The 16,907-nt window shown below is 40.5% G+C and overlaps 1 protein-coding gene across 8 annotated transcripts in view; it reads left to right on the forward strand.

The window, feature by feature from the left end:
• Window positions 1-15,567, forward strand: part of tpm2 (tropomyosin 2 (beta)) — a 33,916-nt gene extending 18,349 nt beyond the window's left edge. For 2 of the 8 annotated variants that reach the window (XM_032540231.1, XM_032540235.1), the window contains 6 exons: window positions 2,033-2,150; window positions 2,417-2,487; window positions 3,807-3,882; window positions 6,799-6,861; window positions 7,622-7,691; window positions 14,271-15,567. In XM_032540231.1, coding sequence (XP_032396122.1) covers window positions 2,033-2,150; window positions 2,417-2,487; window positions 3,807-3,882; window positions 6,799-6,861; window positions 7,622-7,691; window positions 14,271-14,353 — 481 coding nt within the window. In that variant the 3' untranslated portion in view covers window positions 14,354-15,567. Of the gene's footprint in view, window positions 1-2,032; window positions 2,151-2,416; window positions 2,488-3,806; window positions 3,883-5,278; window positions 5,355-6,798; window positions 6,862-7,621; window positions 7,692-10,359; window positions 10,764-14,270 lie in introns of those variants that run through there. The other 6 variants (XM_032540229.1, XM_032540233.1, XM_032540230.1 and 3 more) reach the window with 5 other exon arrangements.
• The last annotated feature ends 1,340 nt before the right edge of the window (window positions 15,568-16,907 follow it).

Genomic DNA, 16,907 nt, shown 5'->3' on the forward strand with positions numbered 1-16,907 from the left:
TAACTAAAGTAACTAGTAACTAAAGTTGACAGATGAATGTAGTGGAGTAACTAAAGTAACTAGTAACTAAAGTTGACAGATGAATGTAGTGGAGTGAAAAGTACAACATTTCTCTCTGACATGTAGCGAAGTAGAAAGTAGAATGAAATTTGTAAATGTACTTAGTTACATTTCCCCACTAAAGAATATGCACCATGTAAGCTTGTATTCTGTCACATGGTCCTTTTAATACAGGAGCTACTTTTTCAGGTTTATTGTGCTCCAGTGGTGAATATTTGTAGTTGATCAAACAACCACAAAGACACCCACACGCAGACAGTTGCCTGGTTAGTATTCCAGCCTTTACCCAATAAGACTAAGGCATACAGTTTAAGGTTTTTTCCGAGCAGATCATTGATAACTCCCGGTGGAGTTTGTTGAGTGTCAGGCTGAAAGACGTTCCTGTTGGGTCAGGAGTGATGTTCCTGTGTTATCGCCAGTACGGAATCTGAGGACGCAGAATCCCACTGAATATTTCGCAGACTTTTTTGCAGATTTTTGACAAATAAAAACCAACTCAGAATGTTAACACATGTCCACCCTAAACAGAAAAACCACCAGTCCCTTAAATTTGGCAGATTTCCATTGGGGATCACCGCTGAAAACTGTAGATTACGTTTTGGTCTGGTTATCACTGTTTCACTGACAATGTCCAGCTTTAAAAATTGCATTACACCGTGAATTGGGCACTGTTGGGTGGCATTATATGAAAGATCAGTGTTGGACCAGTATACGTAGCTTATTTAATTTAATGTATCTAATAGCACATAAAAAAGGAGCAATTAAAAAAAAGAACAAAATATGCAAGGGAGGCCAAAACATAATGTAAAGTATTTATATAGCGCTTTTCCAGTCTTAACGACTACTCAAAGCGCTTTTACATCATAGGATACATTCACCATTCACACACTGTGGCCGGGGCTGCCGTACAAGGTGCCACCTGCTCATCAGATAAACACTCACACACATTCACACTTCAGTCTTGCCCAAGGACACTTCAACATGGGACTGCAGGGCCAGGGATTGAACCACCAACCTTCCGATTGGCAGGCAACCGCTCTACCATTGAGCCACAGCCGCCCCAATAACTAAATTCTCATAAGAAAAAACACAGAAAAAGAATTTTTCTGTGTTTACCTACAGAATTTACCTACATGCCAATTCTGGGACTATCCAGCCTGGTGTAATGTAATTGTTTTGCGCTTTCACACCTACCACTTTTGGTCCGGAGTTTAGGACTTTTCAGATTGATCCGAACCAAAATGACAGATGTGAAACCTCCTCTGGACCACGGTCCGACCAAAATAGTCCGGTTCTATTCTAGTGTGAAAGCATTTTTTTTGATGGTTCAGAATTTGGGACCAAAACCAGGAAGCTCTGGTAGACTATCATCCTGTTATAAGACCGGTGAAGCTCCTTAAGGAACAGCTCAGGGCTTAGTGGGAAGGCTTCATGAGAGAGAGTGGGACGGGGAATGTGCTCAGAGCAGACAGCAGTCGGCTATCAGAGCTGAGAATACATCAGCAGTTTACTTGTTAAGAGGGAGTAAACGTACAGTGTAGGTTTCCGTTTGTCCCTCTGAATAAAGGCTGCAGGTCCTCAAACCCCAAGTAAAGTTCCCAGGTCTTGCTCCTCAAAAACACAACAAAAAGAGTTGCGGCAGCACAGGGAGAGCAGCCACGCACGCGTATGTGATGAGAAGGCGCGGATTAATGTTCTTTTAATGAGTTTTAACAAGGGGAATATGAATGAATATCTGAATTTAGCTGAAAATATTTTCCCAAAGAAGTGTGGGCTTTCAAACTTATGTACAGCTTTATACACAAATTTACAAATTTGGATTCTATAGAATTTTTATTTTCGGATGGCTGTCTGAAACTAGACGAAGTACCAAGAATGGCATAAATGTATGAACCCACACCATGTTGGAATAAGAAAGATGTGAGAAAAGGTTTTGGGTGAACGGTGGTTGTCTGCTCCTCTTGTCACTCAGAGGGATGAAGGTCATAGAGAACAGAGCATCCAAAGACGAGGAGAAGATGGAGATCCAGGAGATGCAGCTGAAGGAGGCCAAACACATCGCTGAGGAGGCCGACCGCAAATATGAAGAGGTGGGGCAATCACTGGTTCTATACCGTGGAAAAGTGACTAAACCCTTGGGATGTCTTCTGGTCGACCATGCAGCTATTTGTTTTCCCAACGTTTTGGTCGTCTTTTTCGACATTTTTGTAGCTTCTCCCTATATTTTTGTCACTTTTGTTCAATGTTTTTGTCAATGTTTTTCTGCGCTTTCTTTGGCGTTTTTTGTTGTTGTCTCTTTGTAAACACAGTAGGAAAAGAGGATTGTTTCAGTTGTGTGTGTTTTGGATGTCTGCAGGTTGCGCGTAAACTGGTGATCCTGGAGGGTGATCTGGAGCGCTCGGAGGAGAGGGCAGAGGTGGCCGAGGCGTAAGTCAACACCTGCACTTTGAAAACTCACACCGACACCGGAGCCCCTGTGCATTATTCACGGGATCAGCACTATGGCAACCTGTGATCTTACACATTCACTTGTGATTGACTTCCCATAACACAACCCCCTGTTTTTATACTGACAGTAGTGAGAATTGTTAAGTGCTGCATGGACTCATTAAGTCTTAATGATTCTCCTAACAAATGCTATTAATGATTGTTTTTGATGAATCTCTTAATTCTTTTTTTTTTCCAGTAAATGGATTATTAATTTGGTCCATAAAATGCCAATCACAAATCCCCGGAATTTATTTAATCCGACAAACCGTCCCAAACCCAAAGATACAAAAAAACAGCAAATCTTCACATCGGAGAAACTTGAACTTTATAAGATTTTAGATTTATAAATGACCTAAACGATTAGGATTAGGACATGTACTCACAGTGTAACATACAGTATCCCTTACTAGTGCTGGGCACTACATTAATTTTATATCGATATTGCGATATGAGACTAGATATTGTCTTAGATTTTGTATTTGATAAAATCTTGATATGGATTAAGTTTTTTATTTTCCTGGTTTTAAAGGCTGAACGTAGACTGTTCTGGCTGTTCTTGTGTACTGCAAGCATGGTGGCCCACAGGGCCCGGACCACTGGGGGAAAAAAATGTAATGTATTTTTAAGACGGTTTTTAAACTAGTTGCAGTAAGGCAGCTCGATTGGAAACTTGGACGTAGTCAACTGTCCAGTCAGCTTTTAGCACTGACTTAATGTAGGGCCCTATGGAATCTGTCTCAATAGCTTTTTTAAATTCACAATTTTGCGTTTCCGTCCATTATTCTGTTATCACAGAAACTATTTGGCTCTACATTATGCTGCCATCAGTCTGTGACTGGCCCCAACCGGGCCATCATTGAAGAAGAAGACACTTGCTTAACACATTTTCTGGAAGAAACCCTGTTATGTATCTAAAATTTAATTGTGGAGATATTTGGTTAAAGCACCAATTGTCAATCCTACGATATTATCGCAATAAACAACATTGAGGTATTTGGTCAAGAATATAGTGATTGGATTTTCTCCACATCCCAGCTCTTTTCATTCCACATGATAGTGCTAGACAACCAGATTGAGTCAGACACATGTAACAACCATTTTAACCAATACTTCTGTAATCTGGGTGTGTGTTTTGATGTAAGGCATGCCTGAAAACACCACCACTGCCTGTTTGGGACTTGTTGTTGTTTGTTATTGTTTTATGGCTGCCCCGCCCACTGTCCCTCACCCCCGACCTCCTGGACTAACCCCTTCAGGCGAGTGAGGGAGCTGGAGGAGGAGCTCCGACTAATGGACCAGAATATGAAGTCCATGATGTGCGGAGAGGAAGAGGTACTTAACTGTACGAAAAAAAACTCCAGCCAGGTCTAACTCTGACCTGCTGCCTTCTGCTCCTCTGACTTGCAAAACTGTCGACTCCTCTCTCTGTTTTCTGTCTGCACTCAGCCTCAAGCATGGCCTTCAAGCAGTACTTAACGGATAACTGGTGATATTCTATGCGTTTTTTCTTGTTACAACAAATCCCATGAATAGAACACAACCAACTCTCTGTGTGTGTGTGTGTGTGTGTGTGTGTGTGTGTGTGTGTGTGTGTGTGTGTGTGTGTGTGTGTGTGTGTGTGTGTGTGTGTGTGTGTGTGTGTGTGTGTGTGTGTGTGTGTGTGTGTGTGTGTGTGTGTGTGTGACTGAGATTATTGATCCAAATGTCAAACAACATGATGGAAAGAATCCCTACAGAGATATATACTATACATACTATACGCGTATAGACCCCTAATTCACCCATTTACATGTGGAAATATATTGGCTCTATACATGCAAAAAAATACTGTTTATGTGAGATCTGGTGGGTTTGGCGATAGTGATTTCAGGGATGTTTCATGTTAAAAGGATCTTACTCTTTAACTAAAAGGTCTATCTCTGTAGGGATCCTTTACATAATGTTGTCAGACACTTAGATTAATAATCTGGCACAATCTCCACCGATCACAGTGTATACCTGCAGTGGTGTAGTGGAATGTATTGTAGTCGGTATACTGCACTATATGAACCAGAATCTGCTTTTGAGGAAGTGGTCTCAGTGTCCTCCCCAGGGAAGTTTACAGCATCAACAACTTCATTTCCTGTGTTTGGATACACTATTATGCACCAATTTAGTGGAAATATCTTGATTTAGCCTCTCTGAAGAAGAAAAACACAGACGACAATTATAATGGAAAGTATGTTGCGTGTCATTTGGGCATTTTTAAGTTGATATATGGAAATCATGGAGCCTTCTTAGTGGGTATACTGCGAATACCTGCGTATCACATAGACTACACCACCGGCTGCCTGTATGTATAGAAGTTTGAGTGGAAGACTTGGGACTTAATGGGAAAAAATATATAGAATAACAGCAGATTTAATTTTTTAATTTGTGATTAATCTATATCTTAATTTTGTCTGTAATCCACCAGCCAGCAATGTCTACATTTCCTGTTTAAAAACACCCTGGCATCTTGCTAAAGCCCTCTTCAGCCCTCTAACTCAGAGTCAGGTGTAAGCAGAGCCGTTATCATGACAGATCTTCGTCTTCTCTCTCTGAGTAACACAGACAGAAATGATGTCCTAAAAATGTTGGGAGTGGTCCTTCAAACCAGTGTCAGGGTTTGAGCTCTTCTGCTTTCCTACCTTTCAAATCACTACCTTTTTTTCTCTTGCTTTTCCTCTCTCTCTTTTGCCTTGCTCAGTAAATCAGGAGACCTTGAGGAAGAGTTGAAAAATGTCACCAACAACTTGAAGTCACTGGAAGCCCAGGCTGAGAAGGTACAGTAGGCGCTGAGGGACATTCAGCCACAGGACCGGGCCAGTCAGGATAAAACTTTTAACCCTACACATACCGTCCTCATCAGCCTACTATAGAGACGTTCAATAGGGACGTTCAGGTGACAGAAACAGGCATCCTTGAAAGTCCCTGAAATAAAGTAAATTTGTACGACTGACCTATGATGTTGACTTGAAAATTGGGGAATCGGTTAAAATAAAAAAATGTTATCCAAAGAGTTTTTGAAGACCCTGGGAATACTAGGTGTTGTTCAACAACCTTCAGGGTTTTTCAAATATTATTTGACATATCTTTCAAGGACCGATGCTCTGTGACCCAAATGTGCCCTAGTGCATAGAAGCAACTTAGAGGCAGAAGTATTTTTTTTAATTTCACCTTTATTTTTACTGTCATTACGAACCGGTTCTTATTTACAGTGGCGGCCTGACAAGTGGCATAGACACTAAGGGAAAGGGAAGGAGGGCTAGATAATAAATAGGGCTACATAATATTTGTATTAGGAATAACACCTTGAGATGTAGCATCTCGTTTTTGAGGGGTCCTTAAAGGCAAAAATATACAGTATATTCACATTTAGACAAGACGGTTAAATAAACAACACCAACAAAAAAAGCAATCATCAGTATGAGGCAATCATACTCTATGTCTAAGCCGAGCAAGAGTTAAATTGGTTATTAGTAATATGGGCAGTGGTAGTTACAGTGATATAAATATAAAAATGTAGAGATGTTATGGACAGGTACAGTAGAGTCTGTAATAGAAAGACAGGGCACTTTTAAAGTAGTGAGGAAATGGATTAGAATGTTTAATGAAATAATAAAATGTATGTATGCATTTATAAATAAACTGTAGCCAAAGCTGCTGTCTTCTTTGAGGGTGATGGTAAAGTTATTAATACATAATAGAATAATGAGTTGTGAAAGGACATCCATGTTTAAGTTTTCAGTTTATAGTAAACATGAGGCGTAGGGGATTAGTGTTGGGTGCAACCTGATAAATACTGTAACATAGGTAGGGTGGGATTTGTGAAAAAAGCAGGGGGGGACAAATAAATTCAGAAGCATGGTTTTAAAAGTAAATTATTTAAATTTTAAGGATTCAGTGGCTGTTAAAATTCAAATGCGTATGTCTTTAATTTGCTTCCATAATATATCAGAACATAATCGGAGGCACAAACTGTGGTAGAGGTGACATAGTGACAAATGCTATCTTAACATTTTACTGTTTCTGTTTTTGTGTTTCACACTCAACTGTGCTTATTTATCCAACTTGCCGAAATTCAAAAAATCTCCTTAGGTAACACAGAATAGTAGTGTAATAATCATCTATGTATGAAGTCTGTCTCCTTTTAGTAGTGAATATTGGAGTTGCGGATGCATTTGTAATGCACTTTGTAAAAAAAAAAAAAATGTTTTTGGATTTCAGTACTCGCAAAAGGAGGACAAATACGAAGAAGAAATCAAAGTTCTTACTGACAAACTGAAAGAGGTGAGAATTCTACAGTGTTACTGTTTCTAGTGATTTAACAAATTTTTTTTATTAATTTTTTTTTTTTACATTGTATAAAACATACATCTCGCAACAGGAACAAATTCCCACACCCCCAGCTTCTTATGTGCTTATCCATCCCATTTAGGATTGACCCATCTCCCAGAACTAACAATTTTGGGCAGCAATTAGACTTAAATTATCATGTATCCCAGTCCAAAATTCCTTGACCTTGTCACAGGACCATAGGACATGAAGTAATTGTCCGTCCTCTGTCTTACATTTCCATGGTACTGTTTCTGTTGCTCACTCCTCCCTTAGGAGCATGTACGACTGTATTGACACATATTGTTGTGCTGTGTTGGCGCTGTGCTATGGATACCCGTCAAATATAGGATTCAGTTTAAGATTCTTACGTTGCACAGTCACCTGCATACGTGGCCAACCTACTGGAACCTCATTCGACAGCGCGCTCTCTACAGTCTAATATGTCAAATTTGCTAACTGTTCCTGCACACCTGGCTTAGGACCGCCTCCTCTTATACGATCTGCTGTCTCTGCTTATTTAAACAGACTCCTGGTTGATTTAGCTGCACAGTATTTTAATTTTACTATTTTATGTATTACTTTGTGATTTCAATTGTGTACTGTGTTTTAATATGTATCATATTGTATGTTTGATGTAAAGCACTTTGTGATTTTCATCTGTGTAAAGCGCTGTATGAATAAATTTGGCTTCCTTACTTTCTGTGTGTCCCAGGCTGAGACCCGTGCCGAGTTTGCAGAGAGGTCTGTGGCCAAGCTGGAGAAGACCATCGATGATTTGGAAGGTATTCAACACTCACCTGTGGTCTGCTCCTCTGACAGCAGAAACATGTCTTGGAAACATGTGAAAGTAACAAACAGCTTCACTAATTCCAGTTCTTCTGTTGGAACTGAATTGATGACAGGGTTAGGGCATTGTTTTTTTTTTTTTAAATTTGAACAATTCTGATTCCGATTTGGATTCTTCCTCTCAATTCCAGTTCTTATTAAATTTGTTACTATTTAATTAAATTTGGAACCGATGATCTGATTCCAAATAATTCCAAAAAAGAAATGATTCCATTGAAATCGTAATTTTTGAAACAATTCCAAGTTGGAACCGGTTCTCAATGCCCAATCCTAGCTGTGTACTGCAGTTTTGACTGATGAAGCCATCGATGATTGGAAGAACCATAACACCTATCTAAATCGATGCATGTGCCTGGTTGTGCAACTTGAGAATTAACTTGCTCTTAGTGTGTAAATATACAGTGGTCACCAGTTTAACTTATCCAAAGGCAGAATGTTGACAGCGAGATGCATTATTTCTGGGCGTTTTCACCGTTGTGGACCTGTGGTCTTGATGAGCACAATGATGTTAGGATCTGTAGAAGCTTATGGAGTCTGGAATCAGTCAAATTGTGAGGACGTTGAGCCGTTTATCATCTGTTGATCTGTTTCAGTGTACAGATGGTATGTGCAGTCCATGCCCCCCCCCACACACACACTCAAACACACACACACACACACACACATTTTTTTTCATATTTGTCAAGAACAACACAAAACATCAGAAGGAATCTTATTCAGACATCAGGCTTCTTGTGACAACTTGGTGGTTTAGGACCTGGCAGTGGTTTGCCTTCAACTTCTAAAAGCAGACCAATGTAACTTTATTGAATACATTTCATACACAGGGTCAATTAGAGTGCTTTACATACAGTACAACAGAATACATGACAGAAAGTGTGTAGAATGGTAAAGTAGAATTAGAACTGGTAGAATAAATAAAAGCAACTGATGAACAGCCAGCAGGTGGCATGTGTGAGCATTCCCAGACTCCAAAAGGACAAACCCAGTCCAACACACTGTACTGGGGTCAGTGAAGTAAACACTACTTCACTGGTTTACCACTGTAGCAGTGTGTGTTTAGGCAGCAGGGGAACTTTCAGCAGCAAAGATACATTAACATTGCTAAAATGAAATCTTACCTTGTCATGCTATGCTTTACAATTTCATAGTTTACATGATACAGACCATCTGATCAATGATTAATAGATGAAAGTTAGAGATTAAACTACCCAACAGTACATTAAACAGTTAAAATTCACCCATGGATTTAAACCTGTTAATACCAAGTACAATGAGTATTTTTACACTGTAATGTTGCTATGTTTACTTAGGTAGATAGGTATTTACCTGTTCCACCACTGGGTACTAGTAGCAAATTGGAAGGGTTGTTCAACAACATATTTTTCTTGGTTTAAAAAAGAGGTAACAGTAAGACTTTGTAAGTGGTGAAACAATCCGATTGTCATTAAAACAATCTAGTCAGAGACATAGAAAAGCACAAGGTATATTCACCTGTCTCGTTTCCAGGAAGTTTGGCTTTCTAACATGGCTTCCAGAGGGTTACCCGAATGGACTAATAATGTAAACAACAATTCAGCTGAAAACCCTTTTGATCTGGGAAGTGTTTGTTAGGCATGATCTCTGGCATGTGTTTTATACAGATGTGTTGAGTGGAGCATTCAGTCATACCGCTGCATGACCTCAGTCATTGTGTGTGTATTTGAACCCGGCCTGTAGAGTCCAGGGATGACATGATTCGTCTGACTGAGATTGCTGTTTGAACTTGTTTGTTTGCTTTAGCTGTTACTTGTGCTCAGGTGAGCTGCAGTAACCAGCTGATGTGACAAGAGTAAAATGTGATTTATGCTTCTTGCTCCGAAAATAATCACCATCACTCTCCGACTCGCTATACCACACACTCCCCACACACACACATGCCGGCCTTGCTATTCTCTTAAAGAGATACGCTACAGCGATGCAGACACTAGGGCTGCGTACCTAATTCAATACTTGTTAGGCACTGATGGAACTGCCTCTAAAGTATCCAGTATTGTAGATTATTTCTTTCTTTCTTTCTTTTATAAAATTGGTATTGTTTAAGAACCAGTATCAACGTCATGATATTTGGAATCTGTACTAGTATCGCAGACGTTTAAATGACACCAGCGCAACAGTATGAACCTTGTAGGCTGCGTAAGCACTGCGTAAAGAATCCGAGAACAAGAGATCAAAAAGAAAGTTGTATTGCCACGTTAGTGCAACATGGAATTTGCCCTGGTGATTGGGTGCATACATGCATACAAACAAGCATAAAAACATTAATACGAATAAACAATAAATACCAAAACAGAGACAAATATATACAAAATGAAAGCCCCCTCAGAAGCATAAATCTTAATTTAGTTAGTTCTTTTTGTTGTACTTTTCTGTTTCCTGTCCCTTCACCTCATTCCGTTTCCATTCTGTGTGTCTGTCAACTTGTGTGTGGGTGTGAGTCTGTCTTTCCGTCCGTCCGTCTGTGTGTGTGTGGGTCGGTGTGTGCTTTTGTGTGTATGGGTTTGTGTGCGTGCGTGTGTGTGTGTGTGTGTGTATGTATGTGTGTGTGTGTGTGTCCTCCTCCAGATGAAGTGTATGCTCAGAAGCTGAAGGGCAAGGCTCTCAGCGAGGAGCTGGACCTGGCCCTCAACGACATGACTACACTGTAGCCGCTGTCACTTCCTCTTTGCTCCTCCTTCCTGTCTGAACTCTTGTCCGCCTGCTCACTGTTCTTTAGTTCCATTCCACAGTGGTATCGGGGGCTAGAGGATTCTAAAATTGCAATGTGCTGAATCCACCCACCCTTCAGGAAGTGGTGTCTGTGTCACGCAGCACTAGCCTTTGTACAGAGGGTTGAGTTATTGCTCACCCAGTCACTGCTGTGTCTGCAGGTTCACTGAGTTAATGTCCTGAATGTTCATGTAAACCTGTTTTCCCCTTCCCGCTCTGTAATAAATGTATTAAAGCTCTCTTGACTTTTCTGTCTCCTTCCAGTCTTGTTTTCTTTCTCTTTTGTTTCCTTCTTCTATTTTACATCTATAAGCAGTGTATGAATCATAAACATCTGCTTTGTGTAGACGTTTGGAGTGTTTTAAGCATTTGAAATATACTCTGTATAACCCTTTGTAGAAAATCTTTTGTTGAATACCTCACTCAGATTCCAAATTGAAGAAAAGAATCTTGTCTTAAGGAACACGCCACCGCTTGTTGAAAACGTATCACGGTCTCCCCTAGCTGTAGGTAGGGGGCCAACGCTTTTTTTGTCTAAGTGCATGCATTGTTTTAGTCCGGTGCAACACCGGCAGCGCCACCACTAGTTAGCTTAGCGTAGTGTTGTCGGTTAAGCCCTATTTCAACAAACTGTGGCGTTTTCTTTTAAAGGTCCCAAATGATGCTCATTTACAGATTCATACTTGTATTTTAGGTTTCTACTAGATGTTCACATGCTTTAAAGTTCAGAAAACACATTGGCTGCAGTCAAATTTGCTATCGGTTCCTAGTAGAGCCAGGAGAGCTGAAGTTCAAGAGCTATCGCCCATGCACATAGGTCACTAAGCAACAGTGGGCTCATGAACTTTTGACTTGCTGCAGCCGGTCCTGGCTCCCCTGGGGTGTCAGGTTATAGCCTGTTTCTACAAAGTTGTTACTAAGACCACAACGACCGCAAAACGTTTTTTTGCAGAAAAAATACATTTTGGAATATTGAATAGTATGATTGTACGATGGATTGTATGTTCGACAATTGACTAGTGTAGACATCACCGGACAACAGGAAATACACAGAGGTATGGATCTACACAACTTTCATGCATTTCTTTCACATCTGCAGCAGTCAGATTCACTGTGTTCCCTCAGAAGGAATCACTGCACATAGGTAGGCACCTTTAATAACATTTTGAACATGTTAAGAGACTAAAAACACTTTTCAAACTTGCCCTGTTGAAGCCCGTTGGGTGCTAACTCTAGCAGGAGGATAACTCGGTGTAGGCAGCACCGATTGGTTAGTTTTTCTCTCTACTGTCAGCACCACACATTTCCAAACAACAGAGCTATGTGTTGGAATTGACCGTAATTCTCCTTTTAATGTGAGAACTTTCTTCTCCAATGCATAAAATGACAGTGAGCATGAATGAATAGATGGATCGCTGAATCAGGCGTCTTTACACCTGGAGTCCGTTTGCTTTGGTCCGAATGTCCTGTGTTCTGGACTAGTGCATATGTCTTGCATCTCCATGGTCAAACCAGCTCATTTCATTAATAAGATCATTAGTAGACATTGTTTGAGACGTTACTATGTCTGCTCTAGTCACCGAGCCTGTGCTCTGCCGGCTTCTGTCTCCAACTTTAGCAGCAGCTGGTTTGATCATTGAGATACAAGTCATGGATGGTGAGCTTGACCACAGTCATAGACAGTTAAAGACATGGACCAACAGATCCCGTTGCTCTGGACGGAGACCAGTGTGAAGTGAGCAACTTGTCTTTAAGTTGTAAGTCTCCAGGTAGCTGTGCCAGGAGAAATCTCAATCATTCCCAATCAGCAGAGACAGAGAGCGTAGGTAAACAGTATGTTAGGAGATAACATAGACACAGGCTAATTATTGCTAACTAACATGCTATTTAAATCAGTAATTAAACCTAAACAGCTAATCCAAACCAAATCCACCAAACTGTCTGCGAGCTTATCCTGTGCTATACTTTGAAATTACACAATCATTCGCCTATTTTTACAAAAACGTCTGCTATGGAGTCATAATGTGAGCTACAAGGTAACAGAACCTTTTATACATTGTTGTGTTTCTTTAGATATAAACAACGGACAAATAGAGTCTTTAAATGCTTCAGATGGAAAGTTATTCACTGTCAAAGTGGCGCCAAAATGAATGACGGTCAATAGTGTGCTAACAGCGGGTGTATATATATGTATATGTGTGTGTGTTTTAAATGTCACTACAGCTATGACTACTTATATCTATATTTATGACCATGTGTAAAAAAAAAAAAATAAGAGGAATATTGTGTGACAATTGCGTGGATTGGCTCTGAGGGCATTCAAATAAATTATCTGAAACCCCCCACCCACACCTACCCAAATAAGTTATTTGTACTCTCTCTACAGTCTCTGTGGGCTATTGCTTTTGAATTAAGCATTGTAGTGATGGATCAGTGTTTCATGATGAGTAAGGTTTTTTTAGTGAATGTAAATGTTTCCAAGCATGCAGTAGTGTCACTAATTGATATTGCGGGACATTTAAACAGCAACACTCAGGGCCCTATCTTACAGCGCGGCGCAAAACCTGATGCAAGTGTCTTTGCTAGTTTAAGACCGACGCAGTTGATAATTTCCCGTCCTGAGCCCACGTCGTTTATTAGCAAATGAACCTGCGCCCCTCTTTGTGCCCATGGGTGTGCTGCTCTTACAGGAAGGTGTGTTCAGGTGCATTCTGGACGATTTGCTATCTTGTGGCAATTGAATGTGATTGCACCATTGACCAACAAAAACCTGGTCTAAAGTCAGTAACGCAGCATTTCATTGTTATTTTAGCAGCGCATTAGTAAAATGTGCCTAGGCTTGTGCACAGCGCGTGCACACTATGCTTGTTACACACACAGGGATACACACTATGCTTGTTACACACACAGGGAGACACACTATGCTTGTTACACACACAGGGAGACACACTATGCTTGTTACACACACAGGGAGACACACTATGCTTGTTACACACACACACAGGGAGACACACTATGCTTGTTACACACACAGGGATACACACAATGCTTGTTACACACACACACAGGGATACACACTATGCTTGTTACACACACAGGGATACACACAATGCTTGTTACACACACACACAGGGATACACACTATGCTCGTTACACACACACACACAGGGATACACACTATGCTTGTTACACACAGGGATACACATTATGCTTGTTACACACACAGGGATACACACTATGCTTGTTACACACACACACAGGGATACACACTATGCTTGTTACAAAGCAACACACACAGGGTAATGGGAGAGGACACTCTGATTGGTTGATTGCATGTTACGCCCAAAAGACACCTATGATTAATGAAGATACTAAGTATAACCGTTCTGAACCATGCGCATGGACCCTTTTTCCGTCAAACTAGTAACAGTGGATTTGGACACACCCTAAACGCACCTGTGCCATGCGCTTCACGCCGTGCGCTTAGATCATTAAAACAGGGCCCTAAGGTTGGTAGTTATGAAGTTGACAGAGAAACCTGTGCTGACTGCTGTCCTCGTGCATAGCAAAAGGTAAAAAACTGATGCATTAGCTCCATCAATAAATCATTTTTAAGATTTTCTTCAACAAGAGTGCCATATTTTAATGCTGCCCTTTTAGGGTGAGACTGTGTAGCATTTGTGGGCCTCTGGGTTTTCTGTATCTCCAGTTCCGGACAGGAAATGTATTTAAATACTCACCCTTGTGACTTTGTTTCCTCCCCCCAGAGAAACTGGCCCAAGCCAAAGAGGAGAACCTGGACATGCACCAGGTGTTGGACCAAACCCTTTTGGAGCTCAACAACCTATAGAGACCACCTCAGAGCTCGGGGGAGGACAGCAGCAAAAAAACAAGTTTAATCCCCCAACCCCAGCTCCCAGCGTAGACCTGTACAGATGGAGTCTGAATTTAACGTTAACAGGTGTTCACACACACATAACAGTGCAGATGTCAGTCTGGGGCCCCATGCAAGAAACTGTCTATATTTTGTGTGCACTACAAACTGTTCAGAAAATCTGAAAAGTATCTTATCTTCAATACAAGCTTCCTTGGGCCTCATTTATCAACAGTGCGTGGAAAATGTTTCTGTCTTACAAATTAAATTTATGTGCTTAAGAACAAAGAAATCTGTATTTATCAAACGTGCTCAAGCCAACTCGACGCACATCAGTAAGTAATCGATCTTGATAAATCTCACCTGTCCTTAACCACCGTGCTTGTTCACGCTTAGATTAACTGCATTCAGAAATGCCTCCAATTAACCATATATGGTAATAACACATCATTTTTGGGGTATGCCCACTCAGAAGTCACTCTGTGCCCTTGTGCCAAGCAGATCAGCGTGATCTTTGAGAGCACATTGTTGCCAAGTCTTCCAATAACGCTAGATACGCCACAGCACTATATTTCAAACATTTGTCACAGCGGCCTTTTATAGGCTTTGACACCAATTAGGCAAATTGTCTGTTTAAAACTAGAAAAATGACAAATTGAAGGTTTTCTAAAAAAAACACAAAAAAAAACACTGGACACATGTAGATGTGGATTGCGTTGTGTGTACTGTGACACTCCTAAATGCTTTTTATTTGTAGTATCGCTGTTCTACCACTAGGTTCTGTTTGTAAGCGGGGCCAGAGCTGTGCTTATATTCACTCACATTCCTAAGTGCACGTTGGTAAATTCCACACTTTGTGTAGCAATGTTGTTACGCATTACATACACACACACCTGTGCGTACGTGCGGTTGGTAGATGAGGCCCCTTGCGTTCACATGTGACTATCTTGTGTGCACGTAAAAAGTCACTCATGGGCACAACCGTGTCAAGAACAAAGGTTTCTGTTGGAACAGTTTCTCTCGTTGGACATAGTCAGGGATTTTGCAGAGCTCACTCATGTATTGTCATCTTTTCAGAGCAATGATAAGAAACTGAATCTCATACAGGATAGTTGCTGCTGCACACAAGGAAACGTTCTCCTTCACACAACATGGTTTGGAGAACAGGAAATGGCAAAGGTGTAAAAAAAGAAGCACGGCTTTAATACACTTGCAAATTTGATAACATGGCAAAAATTAATAAATCCTAATATAACATATGAAACTAGAAAAAGTAGTCAAAAAGTAGTGCCTAAGCTCAAAGGAAGTCAACTAAGCAGTAAAGAAACTACATTAATGCCAAAACCAAACGGGACCCCCGCCCCCGAGCTTGATAAAATCAGAGATAAAGTGTAACTATAAATTTTAAGAGACTTGTGTGCACCTAAATTAGAAACCAAACTGTCATAAATTGAATAAAGCGTGTCATATGTGAACACAAAAGACTGTAGTGTCATTTTTGATAATATCTGGGTGTTAAAATGGGAGCAAATGTAACTTTTTACTGACATGGGCTGTGTTAATTAAGCCTTATTAATACCAAGGTAACTGTAGTGTGGATAAATCAGAAACACTGCTGAATATTGGTTGTAGCTTTTTAAAACAGTTTTGGAAGGCAGCGACACATGATGTGTTCATTTTAAGTTTTCTTTTGCGGGGCAACTTATGGTACAAAGTTGTATATCCTTTAGGTACTCTTGCATAGCCAGCTCTATCCCCACAGCACTGTGGAGTATGGTCTGGCTTCAGATGCAGACCACAGATGCATTCTGGGATAGGAGAATAAAAGTGTTTTTTTTGCGTTTCTTTAAACCAATCCCAATAGTCTTGGTTACACCACGCTCCGGACACATCAAAACAACAATAGTCTCAGGAAGGAACTAGTTTTGTTGGAACATTTGCACCCTTCAAAAAACTCCATATACAATATTAAATGAAGTTAGCTGTTGACACAATACAGTAAGGGGAGCTATATAAATGAGCTGATACATGGTCAACCCTCATTATCTCTTAGTGTATCTCCGTGTGTACTTGGTCCTCAGAAGTCCCACCATTCGCTCCCAAAACGTCCCAGTTAGAGAGGAGACTCCTTAAACATATTCTGTGTAAACCTTTACGATTACTCCCTGAGAGAACCACGCAGGTCTGCCTTGTTGCTCCTGCCAAATGTTCTTTAAAACTTGCCCTTTTTAGCGTTGATGTTTGGTGTTTCCAGAAGAGAACCAAGTTTGTGAACCGCAACACACATAGAGAGGAAGGGGAGGGACAGAACCAGTCAAGTCGTGTTGAGGTTGGTATTTTATGCAGCATTATATTAATACTAGAATTGAGTTACCATAGAACAAAGTAGTAGAGTATAAGACTGGGACTGATTTTCCATGTTAAAAGATAGATGGAATAGTGCTGGGAGCTGTATACTAACATCTAACCTAACTAAATAAATAGTCTAGTAGCCAACTAGGTGAACCCGGAAATGTTGAGTACACCAAAG

This window comes from Etheostoma spectabile, chromosome 16 (genome assembly GCF_008692095.1).
Source record: "Etheostoma spectabile isolate EspeVRDwgs_2016 chromosome 16, UIUC_Espe_1.0, whole genome shotgun sequence".
Taxonomy (NCBI): Eukaryota; Metazoa; Chordata; class Actinopteri; order Perciformes; family Percidae; genus Etheostoma; species Etheostoma spectabile.